Source organism: Arachis duranensis, chromosome 4, assembly GCF_000817695.3.
Source record: "Arachis duranensis cultivar V14167 chromosome 4, aradu.V14167.gnm2.J7QH, whole genome shotgun sequence".
Taxonomy (NCBI): Eukaryota; Viridiplantae; Streptophyta; class Magnoliopsida; order Fabales; family Fabaceae; genus Arachis; species Arachis duranensis.
Window position 1 is genome coordinate 110,506,906 of NC_029775.3, and position 24,009 is coordinate 110,530,914.

A 24,009-nucleotide genomic window follows, 5' to 3' on the forward strand; every position below is an offset into this window, starting at 1 on the left:
TCTCCCGTTTTAAAACGTGGAGGATCGAAATGTATTTTCCAATTTTGAGGGACGAAAATGTCCCCGTTTTAAAAAATTAGGGACCTATTTGTCTTTTTTCTATTTATTAAAATATACTATATAGTATAAATAATCTACCTCTTTGCGCATTGCGCGCGTCTCACTCTAGTTTACATAAAAGGTGTACGACGATCACAGATTCACGCGTCTTCAGTCATCATTGCCCTCTCAACTTTGTGTCTCCTTCATGACTACACCAGCTTCCGCTTAATTTCCTTTCTCTCTTCACAAAGGGTTTCTTAATTGATGTTATTAATTAACTGTTTAGTGTTAACCACAACTCTTCTGCAGCAGATACATACACTTCTTCAAACTTCAAACATATGGCATCCGCCTCTTCTTCCACCTCAATCCCACCACCACGATCATGCACCTATCACGTGTTCTTGAGTTTCAGAGGAGAAGACACTCGCACAGGCTTCACTGGCCATCTCTATGCGGCCCTCAACAGGAAGGGAATCTCAACCTACAAAGATGACCAAAACCTTCGGAAAGGCGGTGTTATTTCAAAAGAACTCCTCAAAGCAATTGAAGAGTCCATGTTTGCCGTCATCGTTTTCTCACCAGACTACGCTTCCTCCTGTTGGTGCTTGGATGAGCTCCAAAAGATCATTGAATGTAAGAACCAACTGGGGCTACAGATCGAGGCAGTGTTCTTCGGTTTGGAGCCTAGTGATGTGAGGCACCAAAGAGGAACCTTTGAGGAAGCTTTCAAGAAACACGAACAGAAACATGACCGTAAGAAGGTCAAGAGATGGAGAGATGCGCTAACACAAGTTGCTGCTCATTCTGGTTGGACCTCCAAAAATGAGTAAGCTAAACTAGTCATTAACTTATTACTCTTGTTATTACTACAATTTATCTGCTATACATGTTCAAACTTTTAGACCCATATCCATCTAAATAAAACTGCAATCATTATAGATACCATTTTTAACAAATAACATAGATCTGCTTGTTAAAATTGCTCCGGTAAATGGCATAATGAAAATGTTTCACTAAAAATTTTTAAGATCGATAAGAGATATTACTCTTAACATTATATAATAGTATTATTATTATTTTGTAATGCTACATTTAAATATTTTTCTAAAGCGAATAGAATGCAATGTTTAAGCTAAAAACTAAAATGTCCGACTAAAAAAATTTTAAAAACTAGTTTGGAGTACTTCTCAAAAAATATATATTGCATGATCCTTTTTTGAGGCATAAATAGATATCAAGAGTTATTAATTTTTTATGATGATTTATATAACCAGAAATACTTTCGTATAATACGGTTTGCTAGTTTGCCGCCTAACTAATAATAATTCAATGAATCTGGTATCAAATTAAAATTAATTTATAAAAACTATATCAAATAAATAAATTACCTGGAAAATATATATAGCTTATTGCAAAAAAATTTTGTAAAAGAAAATTGCTTTTGTAAACTTCAGTTGTTTTGTTTTGCGGCTTCCTTTATCTTATTACAAAATTTCTTTTTTATAATAAAAGAAGTTGCTATATTACAAAGAAATTCTCTTTCCGTGAACAGAGACGAAGCAGTACTTGTGGAAAATATTGCTCAACATATATTTGAAATATTGATTCCTAAGTTGCCATCTTCAATGAAGAATCTTGTGGGAATTGAATCAAGAGTGGAACAAGTGATTACTCTCATAGGCCTTGGATTGAATGACGTTCGCTTTATAGGCATATGGGGAATGGGCGGCATGGGTAAGACCACTATTGCTAGAGCTGTCTTTGAAACCATTCGATGTAGATTTGAAGTTACTTGCTTTCTTGCCGATGTAAGGGAGAACTGTGAGAAAAAAGATATTACTGACATACAAAAGCAACTTCTTGATCAAATGAATATAAGTTCAAATGCTGTTTATAACAAGTATGATGGGAGGACAATAATTCAAAACTCTTTACGTCTCAAAAAGGTACTTCTTGTTCTTGATGATGTAAATCATGAAAAACAACTAGAGAATTTGGCTGGGGAGCGAGCTTGGTTTGGTCCTGGAAGCAGAATAATAATTACAACTAGAGACTTAGAGGTGCTAAAGGAACAAGAGGTGCATGAAACTTATAAGGTTGAAGGGTTAGTGAAAAGTGAAGCCTTTAACCTCTTTTGTCTGAAAGCCTTTAAACAGCTGGAGCCTACAGAAGGGTTTTTGGATTTGTCTAAAGAAGTGGTCAAATACAGTGGTGGTCTCCCATTGGCACTTAAAGTATTGGGTTCCTATCTTAATGGTAGACCTATTGCGGTTTGGTATAGTGCTATTGAAAGAATAAAGAAGTCTTCCCATTCTGAAATTATTGATGCTTTAAAAATAAGCTATGAGGGTTTAGATGATATGGAAAGGAATATTTTTTTAGATATTGCTTGTTTCTTTAAAGGATTCCAGAAAGATTATGTAACGGAGATATTAGAAAGATGTGGTCATGATGCTGAAATCGGTATTGATATTTTGATTAATAGATCATTGATCACTATAGACAAACAGTTGGGGATGCTTGATCGGTTGAGGATGCATGATCTACTTGAAGAAATGGGCAAACAAATTGTAATTCAGAAATCTCCGAATGATGCTTGTAAGCGTAGCAGATTCTGGTGTTACGAGGATGTTGATTTTGTACTTACTCAAAAGAAGGTAACTGTCGTTTTTTTCTCAACTATAGGATGCATAGAATTAAAATAAGAATTCGACAATGTATTCAATGTTATATCTAGGTAACTAAAAACTATTTTTTGTTTGTGTGGTTATCTCAATCGGTATAATTTTTTCATTGGTTTTTTTAATTGTTTATTTATTTATTTACATGTATGTGTAGAAAACTAAAGCAACTCATGGCATCGTTCTACATGAGTGGTATAGCGAGACTGAAGTGAATCAGAGAGATTTATCTTTCTCAAAAATGTGCCAGTTAAAGCTTCTCATTTTAGATGGCGTGACAGCTCCCATTCTCTGCGATATTCCTTGTACATTAAAGGTATTTCGCTGGAGACATTGTCCACTGAAAACTCTGCCCCTTACAGATCATCAACGCTATGAGCTTGTTGAAATTAATCTGTCTGAAAGCCAAATTGTACAGTTATGGGATGGAAAGAAGGTAGACCTTTTCATCAACAGTTCTATCAAATTTTATTACATAAACATTTCCAGCATAAATATTAACCATGTGATATTTTTTTTTATGTTTTTTCAGATTCTAGAAAAGTTAGAGCACTTGGATCTGTCATTGTGCGAGCAGCTGAAGCAAATGCCAGATCTTTCTGGGGCTCCCAATCTTAAAACACTTTATCTTTCGAGATGCGAGGAGCTGGATTATATTCACCCGTCTCTCGAACACCACAAAAGGCTTGTTGAATTGAATTTAGGAGATTGTAAGAGACTTGAAACACTTGGAGATAAATTGGAGATGAGTTCACTCGAGATACTAGATCTATATGGGTGCAGTAGTTTGAGAAGACTGCCAGATCTTTCTGGGGCTCCCAATCTTAAAACACTTGATCTTTGGGGATGCGAGGAGCTGGATTATATTCACCAGTCTCTCGCACACCACAAGAGGCTTGTTGAATTGGATTTAAGTGGATGTAGGAGTCTTGAAACACTTGGAGAGAAATTGGAGATGAGTTCACTCGAGAAACTAGATCTTCATTGCTGCAGTAGTTTGAGAAGATTGCCAGAATTTGGGGAATGCATGAAACAGTTATCAAAAATTATTCTGGCATATACAGACATAGAAGAGCTACCCCCAACGCTTGGAAATTTGGCTGGCGTGTCTGAGTTGGACTTAAGTGGATGCACCAAGATTACTGATCTTCTCTTATCACTTGGATGTTTCGTTGGCCTTAAAAAGTTGGTGTTACGTGGTCTTCGACACAAAACTGATGGGTTAGAGTCCCTCACAGTCAGAGCTGATTATGATGATTCTGACAGCACATCTAGAGAAGAGTCGACCCTTTCCTATGATATTGCCCACTTAGCCTCGTTGACGCATTTGAATTTATCTGAGAGCAGTTTTTTAAGAGTTCCAATAAGTATCCATCAACTTCCCAGACTTACATGTCTGAACGTAAGCTGTTGCGATGAATTGGAGGTTTTACCAGAGTTTCCATCAAGTCTACGAGAATTAGACGCATGGGGTTGTGATTCACTGGATGCATCGAATGTTGATGAGGTTATATCAAAGGCGTGTTGTGGCTTTGCAGAATCAGCTAGCCAAGATCGTGAAGACTTCTTGCAAATGTTGATCTCCAAGATCTCCATAGATTTTGGCCTAAGGTGATCTGCAACGGGAAAGAATTCATCAACGCGACTTTATACGTGACGACTGGTTCAGATAATTTGTTCATTGTGTGCGTGAACGGTTACTATTTTAGTAAGCTGTTATGCCAACACAATCGCTTCCAAATGTTATTTCCAGTTGATATCCGAGTAAAGAGATGTGGAGCACGTTGGGTGTGCAAGCAAGACATTCAAGAATTCAAGAAAAGAAAATCCGAAACAGGGAAAAGAAAAGCAACTCTTGAACTGAACATGGACATGATCCCACATTCTTCAACTTCTAGGAATAAGATGCTTGTGGTTGCCCCTCAACTATATGAACAAGGGGAAGAGCGAGCCACCTCAACTCTTACCTCTCTTCCCTTTGCATCCCAGTTCTCATAGCTCATGACACACCTTTCTCAATATATTACATCTATCATTGCCAAGCTTAAATCTCCTCAGCTAAATGGTTCCCCAGATCTGAAGCTTTTGACACAGCTCATTGCATCCATCCAGAAAAGAAATGTAAATCTTTTTTTTATAAATATTCTATTTGAAGTTTGCATTTTAGTTTGTAATTCTTTTTCTTGAAATTTTTAGGAAAAATAATATGTTGGTTTATGATAGAGGAGAGTTTATGTTATCTGATTACTGGGAATGTGTTTTTGTGTTAAATTGCTTGTTTCAAATTGGGAATATGAAAAAAAATGGGTGGGGAGGAATATGAATTGAGCATTTGGGGATTGTATTTGAATTCATGTGTGACGGCTTTCCTTTTTTTTCCTTTTTTTTTGAATGTCTTGGGAAAAATATTTTAATCTTGGTTTCATGTGTAAATTGCTCCAATGAGGTTACAATAATTTTTTTTATTGGGTTCGAGGATTTTTAAGAAGATGGCGCTTGAGATTGAGAATGGTTTGAATTTTTCGTTCCTGCAGCATAGAACTTGTTTGACAACCCAGATTAGAGAAAATCTGCAGCCCATGGAGGGTACCAATGTCAACTTAGTTGCCATTCTTGTAAGTTTCGAGTGTTTTGATCTGCGATTATTGATAAAGAATAACCTATATGTTGTCTAGTTCTGTGGGTTATGGCTATGATGTACCTCATTTGAACTTTGATTACTAATGTTTGATTGCCATATGAATCAAAGGTTAATGGGTATTGCATTATGTTTCTTGTTTTATAGTGTCTTGGGGATTTGATAAATCAGTGGTGTTTAATTTATCCATTAGACATGGTAATGGATGCATCATCTCTTGGAGAACATATAGAATGTGCAAAGGTTATCACCTTTACATTCTCTGCTTGACCAATGATTACTTCAATGATGAATGTCGCTGAGATCTAGGGTTTTAAACTTTAAACTTTTGATTCAGCCCCAGGAATAGGTCAGCCAAGGTGAACCTGAAGATTTTTCTGATTATCATTTTTTTCATGCCAAAATATAATTCCCCTTCAACTGAAACCATTGCACTTGCTCTTTCTTTCCTATTTGATGTTGACAAAGACTCTGAAGAACAGCCTCCGGTGATCTGCAACGGTAAAGAATTCATCAACGGGAGTTTATTGAACATGTCGCGTAGAGGAGATAATTTATGCATTGTCTGCGTGAATGGTTACTATTTTAGTGACTTGTTTTGCCAACACAATCGCTTCCAAATGCTATTTTCCAGTAATTATGAAATCCGAGTAAATAGATCTGGTGCACGTTGGGTGACTAAGCAAGACATTCAAGATTTCAAGAAAAGAAAATCCCAAACAGGGAAAACAAAAGCAACTCTTGAACTGAACATGGACATCATTTCACATTCTTCACCTTCTAGGAATAAGATGCAGTTGGTTGACCCTCCAATGTATGAAGAAGAGGAAGAGCATGATTGCCAAGCTTAGATCTCTTCAGCTAAATGGCTCCTCATATTTGAAGCTTTTGACACAGCTCACTGCATCCATTCAACTGCCTTTTGAACCCAGAAAGAAATGTAATTCTTGGGTTTATTTGAAGTTTGTATTTTAGTTTTAATTCTTTTTCAAATTGCGGGCATGAGAAAAAAGAGGGATAGGTTGGGGAGGAATATGAATTGAGCATTTGGAGGTTGTATTTGAGTGTGTGATGGCTTCTCTACTTTTTTTTTTCTTTGAATATCTTGAGAACAAAATTTAATCTTGGTTTCACGTGTAAATTGTTACAATGAGGTTATAGCGGACTTTTTTATTGGGTTGGAGGGCTTTTAGGTAGATGGCGCTTGAGATTGACAATGTTTTGAATTTTATGTTGCGGCAGCAAGAAGTGAGACTTGGCAAGCAGTGGGGAGCTTAGTTCAGACAAGGGGCCATGCCCCCCAAATTTTTGTTAAAAAAATTAGTAATACTTTTTCAGAAAATAAAAAATAGTTCAGTTGGTTCAAATACTTTATTATGACTTAAAATATCAAAGTTTAATCTTCATCTCTTTCTTTTGTTGCACAGTATAAATATTGATATTATTGTATTTGTATAAATTGATAAAAAAATTCAATAAATATTATAAATTTTAATATTTATCCTTCTAATTTTTTTTACATATTTTACAGGATATATATTCAAATTTTTATATAAAATAATAATGAAAAATTAAAGAATTGATGCATTTTTAAGAGGAATGCTAATCTTCCAGAAGGAGAACATGTAATTTTTACAATATCAACACCTGTAGATAGTTCTTCTACTTTAATGAATCACGAAAAAAGTGAGATACAACCTTCAAAAGTTCAAAGAGTTGCATCTAATGAGTTTGACCTTAATTCTTTAGAACGAGACACTGAAAACAGGTTTTAAATTTGGCAATATCACTCAATAAAAGAGATGAGGTTAAACGAGCTTATTTTAAATGGGGTTCATATCAAAAGCATCTTGATAATTATCTTCTATCTAGCCCCCCAAAAATGGCAAGCATGACATGACAGATTCAGATTCATTAAAGAGTGAAGGAGAAAATCTGCAGCCCGTGGTGAGTGCCAATGTCAAATTTGTTGCCATTCTTCTATGTTTTCAGTTGTTTCGATCTGCGATTATTGATAAAGAATTACCTATATGCTGTCGGGTTCTGCGGACTATGTCTTTGATGTACCTGATTAGAACTTTGAAAGTTCTTACTTGATAAGCCTTTAATATATTGATTCGTTTCTTAAAACAACTGCATGTTTTCAATTTGCAGACATCTTTTCTTTCCAAAAAAGGTCCAGCTTTCAAAGAAAAGAATACACATTGGACAAAAGCAACTCTCTGTGCCTAGATACCTTTATATCTTCCATTTTTCAACCAAGTTCATCTTGAATTGTATCAAAGGATTTGCAGTGTAGGAACCTTTCTAGTTTTGATTTTGTATCCTCCTTTAATGTTGATCTCGTAATCATAGATTGAATGTACCATGCTGCACACTTCAATATTAAGTTACTGGTAAATTGCAAACTTGGATAGGTATCTCATAAAGTAGAGATTTGAACAACATATTTTTCTGAAGGTAAGGTACATAGATTGAAAAGGCATGGATTTATTAGGAAATTTTGTTGCTTCAAGCTAATATATGTAATTAATTATGCTCTATAAAGTTTCATGGCATTGGAGGAATCATTGTATTTCTCCTCCACTGCTGTAACTTCTTTTATAATAAAAAATCTCATGACATGTCAGGAAAATGATATATAAATTTAAAATATGTATGATGAAGTTTTATGAAGGATTAATGCAGATAATTATTAACTCAAGTGCTGAAGACAATTTATAATCTGGTGCAAGAACTTTGATAGTTAAGTGTTTGACATGAACAGAGCTGAGATAATGGATTTATGTGAGACAAATATATTTGAAGATGATGTGATTGATGAAGTGATCAACTTCGGGAAAGAAGAAAGGTATGGCCCTTTTCCAAAAGCTAAATTTAATTTTGTTAGAAGAATAACTCTTGAAAGTACAACAATATGAGTTCCCTCGTGAACCTAAAGTGATCTCATTTTTTGGGTCTGGAATCTTGAAATGTCAGTTCTTAAAGGTTGTGAAAACCTTAGCAATGCATAAATTTAGCCCATGTCAATATGCATCTCATGTTGTCTTAATTTTAGTTTGATGCAACCATGTATCATGTATGAGACAATTTGGATTTATAAAATAATAAATTAACTTGTTTGTATGTTAACATTCTAGAAAAAGGTGTGGAACTTAAAACCTTTAAGCATGAATCAAATTAGATAAGCAAACAGCTGCAACTTCTTGTCTCTTCTTTATGTGACATTGACCTACCTTTAAGAACGAATCAAATAGTGCAAGTAGAGAATGACATGGCTTAGATGCTAATTATCTAACTGTAGGAGAACTTAGTATTTATATTACATATTTTATTTTATAAAAAAGAACAGATCTTTGATCAAATTTGATAAAACAGTGTCTATAAAGTTAATAAGTTTTTTTTTTTCAATTCAAAGTTATAATATAAATACAAAATGAGGAGGTCGTATAAACTATGAATCATTATCTAGGGATTAAAAATCATACTTAGTTTACTTGCATATTATATCAGAGTCTCAGATCTTTGTATATAATGCAATCAAGATTAGTAACTAGATTGTAACTATGACTTTACTTCTCTTCTTAATTCCTTTGCAGCCATGAAGCAAAACTCCTGGAAAGCATTGCTGAACACATACATGAAAAGTTGATTCCAAAGTTACCATCTTGCACAGAGAACTGTGTTGGAATGCTAAGAAGGATTGGTTTGGGTTCCGACTTATGTGGAAGAAATGATGATTTCTGGCATGATACTATTAATGAAATAAAAAAGTGGTCTGCAAATCAAAATTTTCAAGGCATTGAAAATAAGTTATGACTATTTAATGCCAATAGAGCAGAACAATTTTCTTGATATTGCTTTTTTTTTTTTGAGATATTAAATACACTAACTAAATAAAAGTAAAAATTAAATACGAATGATGAAATTCTTGATACAAAATGTTATCCATTATGATAAAATATATTATTATAATTTGGAATTTCTGGATACATATGAAGAAGATTCTTGTTATGAGTTATTCCGTTATAGTTAAAAGAAGACGTAGCAAATGGGAGACCAATATGATCTTATCTAGATGCAACAACCCAATTCACCTTTTTAATTATTTATTAACGATTCACCTTTATTTTAATTTCCACACAAATTACCAAAGTAAACGTTTATTCAGCTATTCTGCACCCTCTCTTTTCCCTGTAGTGTGTAGGCCATATCTTTAAAGAAAATGGTTTGCACTCCTTCCTGGCTTTCTCCTATCTTGTGATGGAAGCTACCCAAGCAGCTTCTGCTCACTTTCCTCTCTATTCACACGCACTAAACCATGATATTTATTTGCTATTTAATCTATGTTAACAATATTTACTGAACACAACATTGCTAAAAAAAATATACACACCACAAAACACAATCTGTTTTACACTTTCCCGTATACATGGCAATGGCATCTTTAGCTGCTGAAGCCTCTTCTTTCTCCACTCCTCCTTCACCAAGATCATGGACCTATCACGTGTTCTTGAGTTTCAGGGGTGAAGACACTCGCACAGGCTTCACTGATCATTTATGTGCCTCGCTTGAAAGGAAGGGAATCACAACTTTCAAGGATGACAAGGACCTTGAGAGAGGTCAAGTTATCTCTCTTGAACTTCTCAGAGCAATTCAAGAGTCCATGTTCGCGGTCGTTGTTCTCTCGCCAAACTATGCTTCCTCTGCTTGGTGCTTGGATGAGCTTCAAAAGATTGTTGAGTGCAAACACAACCTGGGGCTACAGATTGTGCCTGTCTTCTATGGTGTTGAGCCCTCTGATGTGAGACACCAAAAAGGAACCTTTGATGAAGCTTTCAGAAAACATGAACACAGATTTGGTGAAGGCAGTGAGAAGGTTAGAAGGTGGAGAGATGCTTTCACACAAATTGCTAGTTATTCTGGTTGGGATTCCAAACATCAGTAAGTAATTCTTCATTTATTTTCTACTATGTTAATCTCAATGCACACTAGTACTTATCACCATAACATTGGTTAGCAAGATGTTTGTTACAATCAAAATTAAAATACAATCAACATATTATGGTAATTAAAGGTTTTGGTGTAAATGATAACTGTGAGAATAAAAGAAAGGTTTAGAGCAAACTTAGGGAGTAAAATAAGGTTTGCAAGGAGTTTTAATAGAAAAGAACTTGTAAGGAATTTTTATAGGAGGAAACTATTCTCATTCATTAAAATTATAGAATAGATGATACTATATATATTTCTGTAATAATGTAGTTAAAACATCATCAAATAAAAAAGAAAGTTAATTCACATCCTATTTTCTCATATTGGCTTTGTTATAGTTAGTGCATTATTGTGGGTAATGTTCAATTTCATATTACTTTCTATCTATTAGAAGTCAAAATTCCGTTGCAGACTCAACAATTGGTATCAGAGCCAACGTTATATTATTCATTATTTGAGTGGTAAAATTCAATTTTGAATATAATGACTTCTACTAGTAGTAATGTCAAAGTAGGCAAATATGAAATCGAAAAGTTCAATGAAAAAAAATGATTTTTCCTATTGGAGGATGCAGATGAAAAATCTGCTTATATCACAGAAGTTACACAAGGCACTAGCGGGAAAAGAGAAAAAGTCGGAAGGAATGAAAGATTAAGATTGGGAAGAATTAGATCTTGAGGCACGGGCTGCAATAATCTTATGCCTTGAGAGGGATGTTGCTTTCTTGGTGAACGAAGAAGCAACTGCAGCAGGCGTCTGGTTAAAGTTAGAGAGTAACTTCATGACAAAGACTCTAACTAACAGGATCTACTTAAAATACAAATTGTATACATGCAAGATGGAGGAAGGCACCTCAATCCGAGAATATATCAATAAGTTTGATAGGATCATATCAAACTTAAAGGATATAGATGTGAAGGTTGATGATGAAGACCAGGCACTCATATTGTTACTTTCATTACCGAAGTCCTATGAAAATCTGGTACAGACATTGATGCTAGTGGGTGACACTCTGACCATGGATGAGACGAGGGCATCACTTTTAGCAGATGATCTACGTAAGGTTACTACAAGTATAATGTCATCTTCATATGGAAGAAAGTATAATGATCAAGCACAAGGATTGTTCGCGGCTAGAGGAATGACTAATGAAAGAGGAAAATGTAATAAGCGTGGAAAGTCTAGGCCAAAATCTAGACCTCACACGGAGAGAACATGCTTTAAATGTGGTGAGGCTGGACATTTCAAAGCAAATTGTCCAAATAAGAAGATAACTTTCAAGAAACAGAACAACGACAATGACAACTCGAAAGAAAAGCAAGAAGCAAGCTAAGTCTCAAATGACGAGGAGGATTGTTAGTCTGTAACAGAACAATCTTATGAAATCTCCGGTAAGTGGATTCTTGATTCAGGAGCCTCTCACCATATGTGTCCAAATAGAAAGTGGTTTACTACCTATGAAAGCATAAATGGTGGCACAATTTTAATGGGTAATGATCATGCTTGTAAAACTGTGGGGTTGGGTACTATAAGAATTAAGATGCATGATGGAATAGTAAGAACCTTAAAGGATGTGAGACATATTCCAGACTTGCGAAAAAATCTTATCTCCATATGTTTGTTGGAGAAAAATGGTTGCAAAATAGTTGCGAAAAATGGGGTACTAAAAGTTGTTCGTGGTTCTTTGGTAGTGATGAAGGGAGTTCGTCACGGTAATCTTTATTCTCTTTTGGGGACAACAGTCACAGGTGAGTTAGCAGTTGGAATCGGTGGAAGTAGAGATCAAACAAATTGCACAAGAATATGGCACATGCGGCTTGGACATATATCAGAGAAAGGTCTATCATTGCTTTGTGGACAAGGTTTGCTGAAAAATATGAAGAAACCACAAATAGAATTTTATGAGCATTGTGTGTATGGAAAGGCACATAGGGTGAAGTTTTCTACAAGCAAGCATAAAAGCAGAGAGTTGTTAGACTACGTGCATACTGATGTTTGGGGCCCGGCTAAAGTTACTTCCAAGGGTGGTTCCAGGTATTTTGTTACTTTTGTTGATGATTATTCCAGGTATGTTTGGATTTACTTCCTCAAACATAAGAATGAGGTATTCGATACTTTTAAACGGTGGAGAGCAATGGTTGAAACCGAACAGGTAGGAAGCTAAAAACTCTATGATCTGATAATGGCACAGAGTACACAGATGGGGCTTTCAAGGAGTTCTGTGACCGAGAAGGCATTACAAGACACTGGACAGTTAGAGAAACACCACGACAGAATGGAGTCGCCAAACAACTGAATCGTACGCTACTTGAGAAGGCAAGGTGTATGCGCTCTAATTCTGGGTTAGGCAGAGAATGGTGGGCAGAATCAGTTGCTACAGCTTACTACATAGTGAATCGATCCCCACATTCTTCTCTAGATGGAAACACACCTTATAAGGTGTGGTCAGGGGAACATGCAAATTACGAGAAGCTCAGAGTCTTTGGATGCACAACCTATTATCATGTCAAAGATAATAAGCTTGATGATAGAGCAAAGAAGGCAATCTTTTTGGGGTATCCAAGAGGGATTCAAGGCTATCGCCTTTGGAGTGTAAATGATTCTAAGTTTGTAATTAGCAGGGATGTTACCTTTGATGAACGATCTATGGTAACTTTGTCTAAAGATATGGTGCCAGATGATGGTAATGTTGGAAAAACTTCAAATGGTGGAGATAGAGTCTAAATACCAACAAATAGACTCTAGTAATATTCAGGTGGAGCATCCTAATGCTACTCGAGATGATGCAGAGGATGAACTTGATCATGAGGAAATTCAACGAGAAAATGCACATGCATTACAATAACAGCAGCAGGATTCTTTGGCATCTACTAGGCCAAAGAGGAATTATAAATTTGTTCAGAAGCTCGGGTCAAACAAGCCTTTGAGACATTATAGGCAGGTAAACTTGGTAGATTATGCACTCTCAGTGGAGGATGATGAGCCGGTCACCTTCAAACATGCTATCAAAGACAAAGATAGAGAGAGTTGGTTTGTCGCTATGGAGGAAGAGATGCAATATCTTCATAAAAACAAGACATGGGATGTGGTCCCATTGCCCGTAGGAAAGACTGCAATTAGTTGTAAGTGGGTGTATAAAAGAAAAGAAGATCCTACTAAGTCAGATGGTACAAGATTCAAAGCTAGGTTAGTAGCAAAGGGATTTGCACAGAAAGAAGGTGTTGATTACAATGAGATATTTTCTCCTGTGGTGAAACACACTTCCATACGGGTGCTTTTAAGTCTTGTCGCTCATGGTGATCTTGAGTTGGAACAACTAGACGTGAAGACTGCATTCTTGCACGGTGACTTAGAGGAAGAAATATACATGTATCAACCTGAGGGTTTCAAGGTTGAGGGTAAAGAAAGTCAGGTATGTCGCTTGAGGAAATCGCTATATGGATTGAAACAATCTCCTCGGCAATGGTATGAGCGATTTGACTCCTTTATGTTAAAACAAGTTTTTTCCAGAAGTAATTATGATTGTTGTGTATACATTCGTAAGCTTCCTGGAGGTGATTATATCTATCTTCTATTGTATGTGGATGACATGCTTATTGCCTCTAAGAGTAAAGTAGAGATAGATATGTTAAAGGTTCAACTTGGTAAAGAATTTGAAACAAAAGACTTGGGTGCTGCAAGAAAAATATTAGGCATGGAAATTAAAAGAGAGAGATCAAGGCAAAAATTGTTCTTGAGCCAAAGAGGATACATTGAGCGCGTCATTGAAAGGTTTGAAATGAAAAATGTACCGCCGTTGGCTCCACATTTTAGGCTTTCTGGTAAACAATCTCCCACAACAGCAGAGGATAAGGCTTACATGGAAAATGTACCTTATGCTAGTGTAGTCGGTAGCCTAATGTATGGTATGGTGTGTACATGCCCAGATATTTCACAAGCAGTCAGTGTTGTTAGCAGGTTCATGGCAAACCCGGGTAAGGCACACTGGGAAGCAGTCAAATGGATATTAAGATATTTAAAGGGTACCATTGACACAGGTTTATGCTTTAATGAAAAATCATGTCAAATCAGCGGCTTTGTTGATTCTGATTATGCTGGTGATCTAGATAGAAGACGTTCTACGACTGGTTATGTATATAAAATACAAGGTGCTCCAGTTAGTTGGCAATCGATGTTACAAGCTACAGTGGCACTATCTACTACAGAAGCTAAGTACATGACAGTAGCAGAAGGGGTGAAAGAAGCATTGTGGCTAAAGGGTCTTCTAGATGATTTGGGGTTGAAGAAAGATTGCGTGAATCTGAGTTGTGATAGTCAAAGTGCAATTCATTTGGCTAAAAATCAAGTTCATCATGCTCGTACCAAGCATATTGATGTAAGATATCACTTCGTGCGTGATGTTATAGAGAAAGGTAACATTTCTCTTATAAAAGTACACACAGATGAAAATCCTGCTGATATGTTGACTAAAGTAGTGTTGGGAAACAAGTTTCAACACTGTTTGGAATTGCTCAATATTACTTCATGTTAGGCATTACATGGAGAAATAGAAGAACTACGATTGGTTTGATCCTGAACAAGGGTACGTAGGCAGTCATTGTAAAAAATGATGCAACCAGATATGAATAACACACTTTGATCGTCCAAAATTTGAGTAGATTTCAAATTGTGAACGAGGTAGAGAATTGTGAGAATAAAAGAAAGGTTTAGAGCAAACTTAAGGAGTAAAATAAGGTTTGTAAGGAGTTTTAATAGAAAAGAACTTGTAGGGAGTTTTCATAGGAGGAAACTATTATCATTCATTAAAATTATAGCATAGATGATACTATATATATTTCTGTAATAATGTAGTTAAAAAATCATCAAATAAAAAAGAAAGTTAATTCACATCCTATTTTCTCATATTGGCTTTGTTATAGTTAGTGCATTATTGTGGGTAATGTTCAATTTCATATTACTTTCTATCTATTAGAAGTCAATTCCGTTGCAGACTCAACAATAACCATCTAATTGCTGAAGTGCTATTTCTTTTTTCGGAATGATTGTTCATCAAGTTATAATATTTATACTACGTATTTTTATTAGAAAATTATATCTTTGCTTAATTTTGGAAACTAAAACACCGGTTACACTATTTTGCTAGTGTTCTTGAGTGACAAGCAAGATGAATAACTTTTCTTGACTTTATGATCTTTTTAGACTTGAGGCAAGATTTGTGGAAAGCATTTCTGAACACATACATAGAAAGCTAATTCCGAAATTGCCATCTTGCACTAAGAATCGTGTTGGGATTGCTTCAAGGTTGGAGGAAGTGATTAATCTCATAGGTATTGGGTTGAATGATGTTCGCTTTGTAGGGATCTGGGGAATGGGTGGCATAGGAAAGACAACTATAGCGAGAGCAGTATACGAAGCCATCCGAGGTGAATTCACCGTTTGTTGCTTCATGCGAAATGTTAGAGAGTTGTCTGCAAAAAATGGTTTTGTTCAGTTGCAAAGAGACCTTCTTGCATGTCTAAACATAAGCAGCTATTTTCATGACATAGAAGATGGAAAAACAACGATAAAAAGTGCTTTGTGCAATAAGAAAGTTCTTCTTGTTCTTGATGATGTAAGTGAGCTAAACCAATTAGAGAATTTAGCGGAGAACCAAGATTGGTTTGGACCGGGAAGTAGAATAATAATCACAGCCAGAGATATGCACTTGCTAGATATACATGGAGTCCATGGAACTTATGAAGTTAAAGGGTTAGATCGAGAAGAAGCTTATAATCTGTTTTGTTTGAAAGCCTTTAAACAACTTGAACCTAAACAAGGATATTGTTCTCTGTCTAAAGAAGTTGTGAAATATACTAAAGGTCTTCCTTTGGCAGTTGAGGTTTTAGGTTCCTATCTATATAGAAGAAATGCTGACTTTTGGCATAGTACCATTAGAGAAATAATGAGTTTTCCACATTTTGAAGTTCTCAATGCGTTGAAAATAAGCTACAATCATTTGATGCCAACAGAGAAGAGTATTTTTCTTGATATTGCTTGTTTCTTCAAAGGAATGAAAAAAGATGAGGCAATACATATATTAAGAATTTGTGATTTTTATGTTGGAGTTGGAAGTGATATTGGAAGCGGAATTGTTACATTGATTGATAAAGCTTTGGTAACTTTAGATCAGAATAATAAGTTAGAAATGCATGATGTGCTTCAAGAAATGGGGAGGCATATTGTGTATGAAGAATCTCCATGTAAACCAGGCAAGCGTAGCAGGCTGTGGTCTAAAGATGACATTCATCAAGTGTTGACAAATGATCTGGTAGGTGAAACTTCCTTTACAACTGATTGATCTGAAATGAAAATAAACATTTATTTGTTTTATTTCCTATTTTCCTCAAGTTTTATCAATGTCCAAGTTTCCTTCTATTTCTTAAGGTCACGTTTTAGGTATCAATGTCCAAGTTTCCTTCTATTTCTTAAGGTCACGTTTTAGGTATCAATGTCCAAGTTTCCTTCTATTTCTTAAGGTCATGTTTATTTTGTTCAGGGAACAGAAGCAATTCAAAGTATGGTTCTAAGCTTTGGACATGATAAATTTTATTGGTTTCAGAGTAAGCCAATCTCAGCACATTGGAGCACTGAAGCCTTCTCAAAGACAACACAGTTAAGATATCTCAGTTTACCATACATGGAACTTCCCCTTGGCCTCAACCACTTCCCTAGTTCAGTAAGAGTTCTGCATTGGGATTTTTGTCCTTTGGAAACTCTCCCCTTGTTAAATCAACAATATCAAGCTGTTGAAATCAAAATGCAACGTAGCAACCTTGAACAAGTTTGGCATGGCAAAAAGGTTAGATCATTTCATCAATAGATCTTTAAAATTTTATTTCCCCATATTGACTTATGAAAGACTATAATATTTTGAAATTTGTGTGTTTTCTTTCTTTTTAATCAGTTTTTCGAAAAGCTGAAGTACCTGGATTTGAGTAGCTCCCGGAACCTAAAGCAGACACCTGATATTTCTGGGGTTCCCATTCTTGAAACATTTGATCTCCAAGGTTGTGATAGCCTAACTGAGGTTCACATATCCCTCGTACACCACAAGAACCTTGTTCACTTAAATCTAAGCTACTGTGAAATGCTTAAAACTCTTCCAGGTAAATTGGAGATGAGTTCCTTGAAGGAGCTGATCATTGAGCATTGTGAGAGTTTCGAAAATCCCCCAGCGTTTGGAGAATGCATGAGAAAATTGTCAAAGCTTTCTCTAAGCGGAACTCCTATAGGAAAGTTACCCTCATCACTTGGAAATTTAGTTGGCCTTGAAGATTTGAACATAAAGGGTTGTGGAAAACTTGATTCTGTTCCTGATACCATTCATAGGTTAAAGTCCCTCAAGAACTTGGATCTTGGCTCTTGTTTTAACCTTCATGGATTACCATCTTCAATTTCAAGCCTCCCCTTGTTGAGTAATCTAAATTTGAGTGGATGTTACCAGAGTGAAATATCTTTCTCTCATGATCTATTTTGCTACTTCCCATCATTGATGCATTTGGATCTAAGTGGTCACTGGTTTGCTAATATCCCAATAAGCATTCATGAACTTTCCAAGCTTAGGTCCCTTAAGCTAAATAGATGTGGTTGTCTTCAGTTTCTGCCAAAACTTCCATCTAGTATTAGAGAATTAGAAGCATATGGGTGTAGATCACTGAACATACTTGAATCCAATGTTTTGTCAACCATTTGCACTGCCTTTAAATCTTCTAGTAGCCAGGATCAAGACAATCAAGGTGTGGTCTTGGAAATGCTGATCCCAAGTACCAAAATTCCATCTTTGTTTGTCAATTATTCTCTGAATGGTAATGGTGCAGCACAAGCACTAGTCCCATATCCAAGTGATTGCCGTCTGAATAAAAATTTAAAGGGTATTGCAGTATGTTTCCTGTTTTATACAACGTTTTGGGGATTTGATAAATCAGTGAAGTTGAATTTGTCTGTTAGCAATGGTAATAGGTGCATCATTCCTTGGAGAACATATAGAATGTGTGATGGTTATCACCTTTACATTCTCTGCTTGACCAATGATTACTTCAGGGGAGAATTTCACCGAGATATGGGGTTTAAACTATTGCTTCGGCCGGAGGTTGAGTATGGGGAATTTGATTCTGAAGAGTTCGAATATCTTCCTTGTTATCATGCCAAAGTATTGAGCACTGACTGGGCATGCATCGAGGATATTGAAGATTTGAACAAAAGTGGGATTGAAAGGCAAAAGAATGAAAGACAAAGTCTGTTTGACTTGAACAAAAGCACTGAGATAATGGATATATGTGAGGCAAACATATTTGAAGATGATGTGAGTGAACTGAACAACTTTGGCAGGGAAGAAAGGTATGGCCATTTCCCAAGAGTACTATTTAATTTTTTGAGAAGAATCAATTTTGAAAGCTAATAACATTTTCACATTTTTTTCCAATTTCGATTAGCTTTTGAAGAAGCTGGAGTATACAAATTTGATTAGCTTCTCCTTCCACAGTTCCACTGACTTTCCTCTCTCTATTCACACAACTCTGCTGCAGCTACATGATACATTCTATTGAAAAGCTTTCACATGTACCAGTGTACTTGACTGATATACTAGTACTTTCCAGATCTGAAGCTTTTGACACAGCTCATTGCATCCATCCACAAAGAAATGTAAATCTTTTTTATATCAATATTGCTATTTGAAGTTTGGATTTTAGTTTGTAATTCTTTTTCTTTCAATTTTTAGGAAAAATAATATGTTGCTTAATGATAGAGGAGAGTTTATGTTATCTGATTACTGGGAATGTGTTTCTGTGTTAAATTGCGGGTTTCAAATTGTGAATATGAAAAAAGATGGGTGGGGAGGAATATGAATTGAGCATTTGGGGATTGTATTTGAATTCATGTGTGACGGCTTTTCTTTTTTCTTTTTTTTTTTGAATGTCTTGGGACAAATATTTTAATGTTGGTTTCATGTGTAAACTGCTCCAATGAGGTTACACTAATTTATCTTATTGGGTTTGAGGATCTTTAAGAAGATGACGCTTGAGATCGAGAATGGTTTGAATTTTTCGTTGCTGCAGCATAGAACTTGTTTGACAACCCAGATTGAGATTCATTACAGTGGGAAAGAGAAAATCTACAGGCCATGGAGGGTACCAATGTCAACTTAGTAGCCATTCTTATAAGTTTCGAGTTGTTTTGATCTGCAATTATTGATAAAGAATAAGCTATATGTTGTCTAGTTCTGTGGGTTATGGCTTTGATGTACCTCATCAGTACTTTGATTACTTTGATTACTTGATTGCCATATGAATCAAAGATAACGATCAACCAAGAAGAGGTAGAAACCAGGGAGCATAATACAAGCATAGGAGATTCCCACATGAAAGATGAACAACTCTCCTGCCACATTTGATATCCCTGTATTTTCCATTCTAGCATCTGCATTGAGAACCAAAGTAATAATATCATGAATCTATAGTTCTATGTTATAGTAGATAACAAAATGATAAAAAAATATCCAAGTGACTAGCATAGAGCACAATAGTAGTAAATTAACTTGTTTGTGCTACAAATAGTTAGTTAGTCAGTATAGTTTCTTTTATTTAACATTTTTAATTAATTTTATTTCACAAGATCCTAAAATCCAATAATTCTTTCTTCTTTTCTTTTGAATCCAAGCTTTGAAATTTGCATGCATACAGTGTGATTCAAGTTTTAGACCACATATCATTAGTTCGCAAACTTGATTTATTTTTCACATTTATCAGTCAACAACCCTATATTTTATCAGTCAACGAACCTTTGAAAGTTGATTAGTCACTGCCCAATAAATGATGTAGCAAAGGCCATGAGCAGTGAAGATTGTCATGAGCATATTTCCAAGCCAAATATGGTACTTTATGCAACTCTCTGATTTTAGACCAACCAGTGGCAACAATGAGGAGCCACGTGTCACTGGGAAAAACAACATTGCCAAGCATATGTTCCCAACTTTCCCCAACATTAGTGCTGATTTATCTAGTTTCTTCTGCCATCTGCGAAAACACAAAAATCACTTCCTTCACCACCAATCCTAGTTATTAAAACAGAAATAATATTTAGAAAAATGTTCGAAATTGAGATTAAGATCTCATAAAAGTTTTATTATTATTACCTTAATTGCATAATAATGAATAATATTCATGATTGAGACCATAATCAAAACTATAATCCTTAAATAACTTAGAATATATCCATATCATAGAGCAAATATGTGTAAAACTCAAGTCATTGTGTATGTAATTGTATTATGATTTTAATTTAATTGCAAAAATATTCAACAAATATTCAATTGATGCAACTGCAATTACAATACATTAAAGGCTTAATACATACATATTACATATAGCAACTTAGAATGTTTATTTATATATAGAGAGTTGCACTTAAATTCCACGTGTTCGCCATCGTTCTCCTATATGAAATAGCACACTAAATGACTGTATGCTCTTATGAAAATTAATTCATATACAAAATTTCTGAGTTTGATAGGAATATATATATTCTTACACTTTTACTCCATATTCTGCTGCTGATTTCAGAGAAATTTTGGCAAAGCTGTTGTTTATATAATTTGAAAAGGACCAAACTAGTAGCACAATGAACGTGAACAACAAGGCAAGTTCTGTACCAGAAACAATGCCAAAAGGGCCTCTCACAAGCACTGGACGCTTCCCTATGAATACTCCCTCACATTTCTTCCCATTCTTGCTCCTGGAGTGGTGCAAAGAATCCAAGGAATTTAAAGCCAATCATCAGAACTGGGAATACTCTAATTATGTTATAAGAATACTACATCCATTGATAATTCGTTTTTATTTTTCTGATACATTCTTCAATTGTTTTATCAAGAACAAAATTACATTGAAATTTATCAATTTATGAATGTACTAAAAAAATGGATGGACAAAGTACCTTAAAATACTTATTACTTAGCAGAAGTAGATATGGCTAGAACTTAGAAGAATAAGAAAATTAAAATCAAATGGGATTCAAGAATAAGAAAAAATATTGCAGCTTTCCATTTTGAAATAATTGTATTTCTTTGCTATATGGAGGTAGATACTTCCCAAAACAGCTATGAACAATATTGGAAAAGTGAATAGTAGAAGTGTTGCACCTGCAAGAAGAACATCATAGAATATATCAGCATAAACAAAGAATGTATATATGTGAACTTTGACCTCTTTTGTTTCAAGGATTTTAAACAACAAAATCCTACAGAAGAATATTTGGATTTGTCCAAACAGGTGGTCAAATATTGTGGTGGTTTTCCATTGGCACTTTAGGTATTGGGTTCTTGTCTTAATGATAGACCCATCAATGCTTGGCATAGTGCTCTTGAAAAAATAAAGAGCTTTCCACATGTCGATAATTTTAATACATTGAAAATAAATTATAATGGTTTAGATTCCATGGATATCTTTTTAGACATTGCTTATTTTTTCAAAGGATGGAATGAAGATTCTGTAATAAATATATTAAAATGGTGTGGTTATCATCTTGAGACTGGTATGGCTACTTTGATTAATAGATCTCTACTCACTATAAATAAGAATGGTGGATTGGAGGTGTATGATTTGCTTGAAGAAATGGGCAAACATATTGTAATTCAAGAATCTCCAAATGATCCTAGCAAGCGTAGCAGGTTACAGAGCTACAAGGACATCAACCTTATTCTTACTCAAAACAAGGTAATTGGAAAAATTTTCACAATTATAAGGCTGTAAAATTAAAATAAAAATGAGCATTTAGTATTCTATCTTCGTAATTAAAAAAAAGATATCAATTCAGTATAACTGAATGACTTCTCATTGATTTGTTGCGTAGGGAATTGAAGCAACTCATAGCATTGTTTTGTTAGGCAATAGGGATATCTATCAAGAAAAATATATAGCGCGTTGGAGTCTTGGAGAGATTTATCTTTGTCCAATGGAAACTCTGCCCTTTATAGATCAGAATTATGAACTTGTTGAAATTGATTTGTCTTGTAGCTCCAGCATTGTACAAGTATGTTATGGAAAAAAGGTGAACCTTTTCATCCAGAGCTCTATTAAATTTTTCTGCAAGATAAACATTTGCCAGGATAGTAATGTTTTGATGTTTCTTTATTTTGTTCAGTTTATGGAAAAACTGAAGTACTTAAATCTGTAATTGCCCTAGGTTGAAACAAATTCCAGATCTTTCTGAGCCTCCCAATCTAGAAACACTTAATCTTGAAAGTTGTGAAGAAGTGAATGATATTCCCTCGTATCTCGCACACCACAAGAGCCTCGTTAAACTTAATTTAAGTTTTGCTTAAGTCTTGAAACTCTTGGTAATAAATTGGAGATGAGTTCCCTCAAGGAACTATATCTTGGGGGGCTGCACAAGCATGAGGAAACTTCCAGAATTTGGAGAATGCATGAAACATTTATCAATTTTTTGTTTGTGCGGAACAGCCACAGACGAACTACCCACAACGGTTGGATGTCTAGTTGGCCTAATCAAGTTGTACTTTAGACAAATGCAAAAGACTTACTTGCCTTCCAAACAACATTCAAGAGTTAACATCCCTCACGTATTTGAATCTTTCTTACTGCCCAAATGTCCTTCAATCTTTGCATTCTCTGTCTACTCTGTCCTCATTGGGTACTCTAATATTATCTATGCGTTTTCTCACATCTCAAGAGTCATCGTCTTACAATCTTGGCCACTTACCTTCTTTGACGGATTTGGAATTATCAAAAACCAATTTTATAAGGGTTCCAATAAATATCCATGAACTCCCCAGGCTTAGACGTCTGAATCTAGATAACTGCCATAATCTTAAGGTATTACCAGAGCTTCCATCAAGTATAAGAGAGTTAAATGGTTCTCCAAATCTGAAGCTTTAGCATAGAGCTTCATTGCATGCATCCAATAGTAACAAGGGAACAAGTGAAGGGCTTGATATATTTGATGCTAATAGGAGTGGTTCTGTTGGGAGTGTCATAACTCACAATTGCAGAGAGGATCTTGTACGCATGAAATCTGGGCATTTGTTTTGTATGGAGAATTGTCTACTGAAGCTGTCATTTAAGCCACTTTCATATTTAGCTCAACTGGCTTCAGTTTGTCCTCAGAATCCAGGTACTCATTTCTCTCTTGGCTTGGGTTATTGTTTGATCGTGAAGAAATGATTCATGCAGAAGAGCAATTGAGTTTACATAATGTGGGTATTTGGTGTTTGTTTCTGATTCTTTTTTTTTTTTTATTCTTTGGGGGAAAAAATACACGAGTTGGGTTTTAATAGAGGTGAATTTATGTGATGTGGGTCTTGCAGTGTGCATGGATATGAAAAGTATAAAACTGAAAAAAGATAAAATCAACTGGGTTGCTAACTTGCTCTGAGAAGAAATGTGAGCATTTGGAGGCCGTGTTTATGTTCATGTGTGAGTGGTTTTTGACTTTTTGGTTTGAAAGTTTTTAGAAAGGTGTTTATACTGGATTCATGCTGTAGTTTGTTGCAATGAGATTATAGGAAATTGGGAATTGCTTTTTCTGAGTGAGATAGGTGTTATGAAGATGCAGCTGAGCTTGACGATTTTTTTTATTTTTATTTTAACTTTGTTGCTG

At 35.2% G+C, this 24,009-nt stretch overlaps 1 protein-coding gene across 1 annotated transcript; it reads left to right on the forward strand.

Annotated features, from left to right (window-relative positions):
* The first annotated feature begins 257 nt into the window (after positions 1 to 257).
* LOC107485814 (uncharacterized) lies at positions 258 to 19,241 on the forward strand. The gene is made up of 12 exons (XM_052260684.1): positions 258 to 871; positions 1,598 to 2,702; positions 2,884 to 3,162; positions 3,259 to 4,337; positions 5,708 to 6,178; positions 8,132 to 8,215; positions 8,964 to 9,140; positions 9,796 to 10,308; positions 15,556 to 16,663; positions 16,892 to 17,194; positions 17,300 to 18,732; positions 19,115 to 19,241. The coding sequence occupies exons 1-12, from the start codon at positions 384 to 386 to the stop codon at positions 19,239 to 19,241; spliced, it is 7,167 nt and encodes a 2,388-aa protein (XP_052116644.1). The 5' UTR covers positions 258 to 383.
* Positions 19,242 to 24,009: the final 4,768 nt, after the last annotated feature.

Excerpts from the sequence above, each read along its gene's own strand:
- LOC107485814 (XM_052260684.1), top strand. The coding sequence starts at position 384 with ATGGCATCCGCCTCTTCTTCCACCTCAATCCCACCACCACGATCATGC. Across the intron at positions 8,216-8,963 it reads AACTTCGGGAAAGAAGAAAG|CCATGAAGCAAAACTCCTGG; the intron begins GTATGGCCCTTT and ends ATTCCTTTGCAG. Across the intron at positions 10,309-15,555 it reads GGTTGGGATTCCAAACATCA|ACTTGAGGCAAGATTTGTGG; the intron begins GTAAGTAATTCT and ends TGATCTTTTTAG.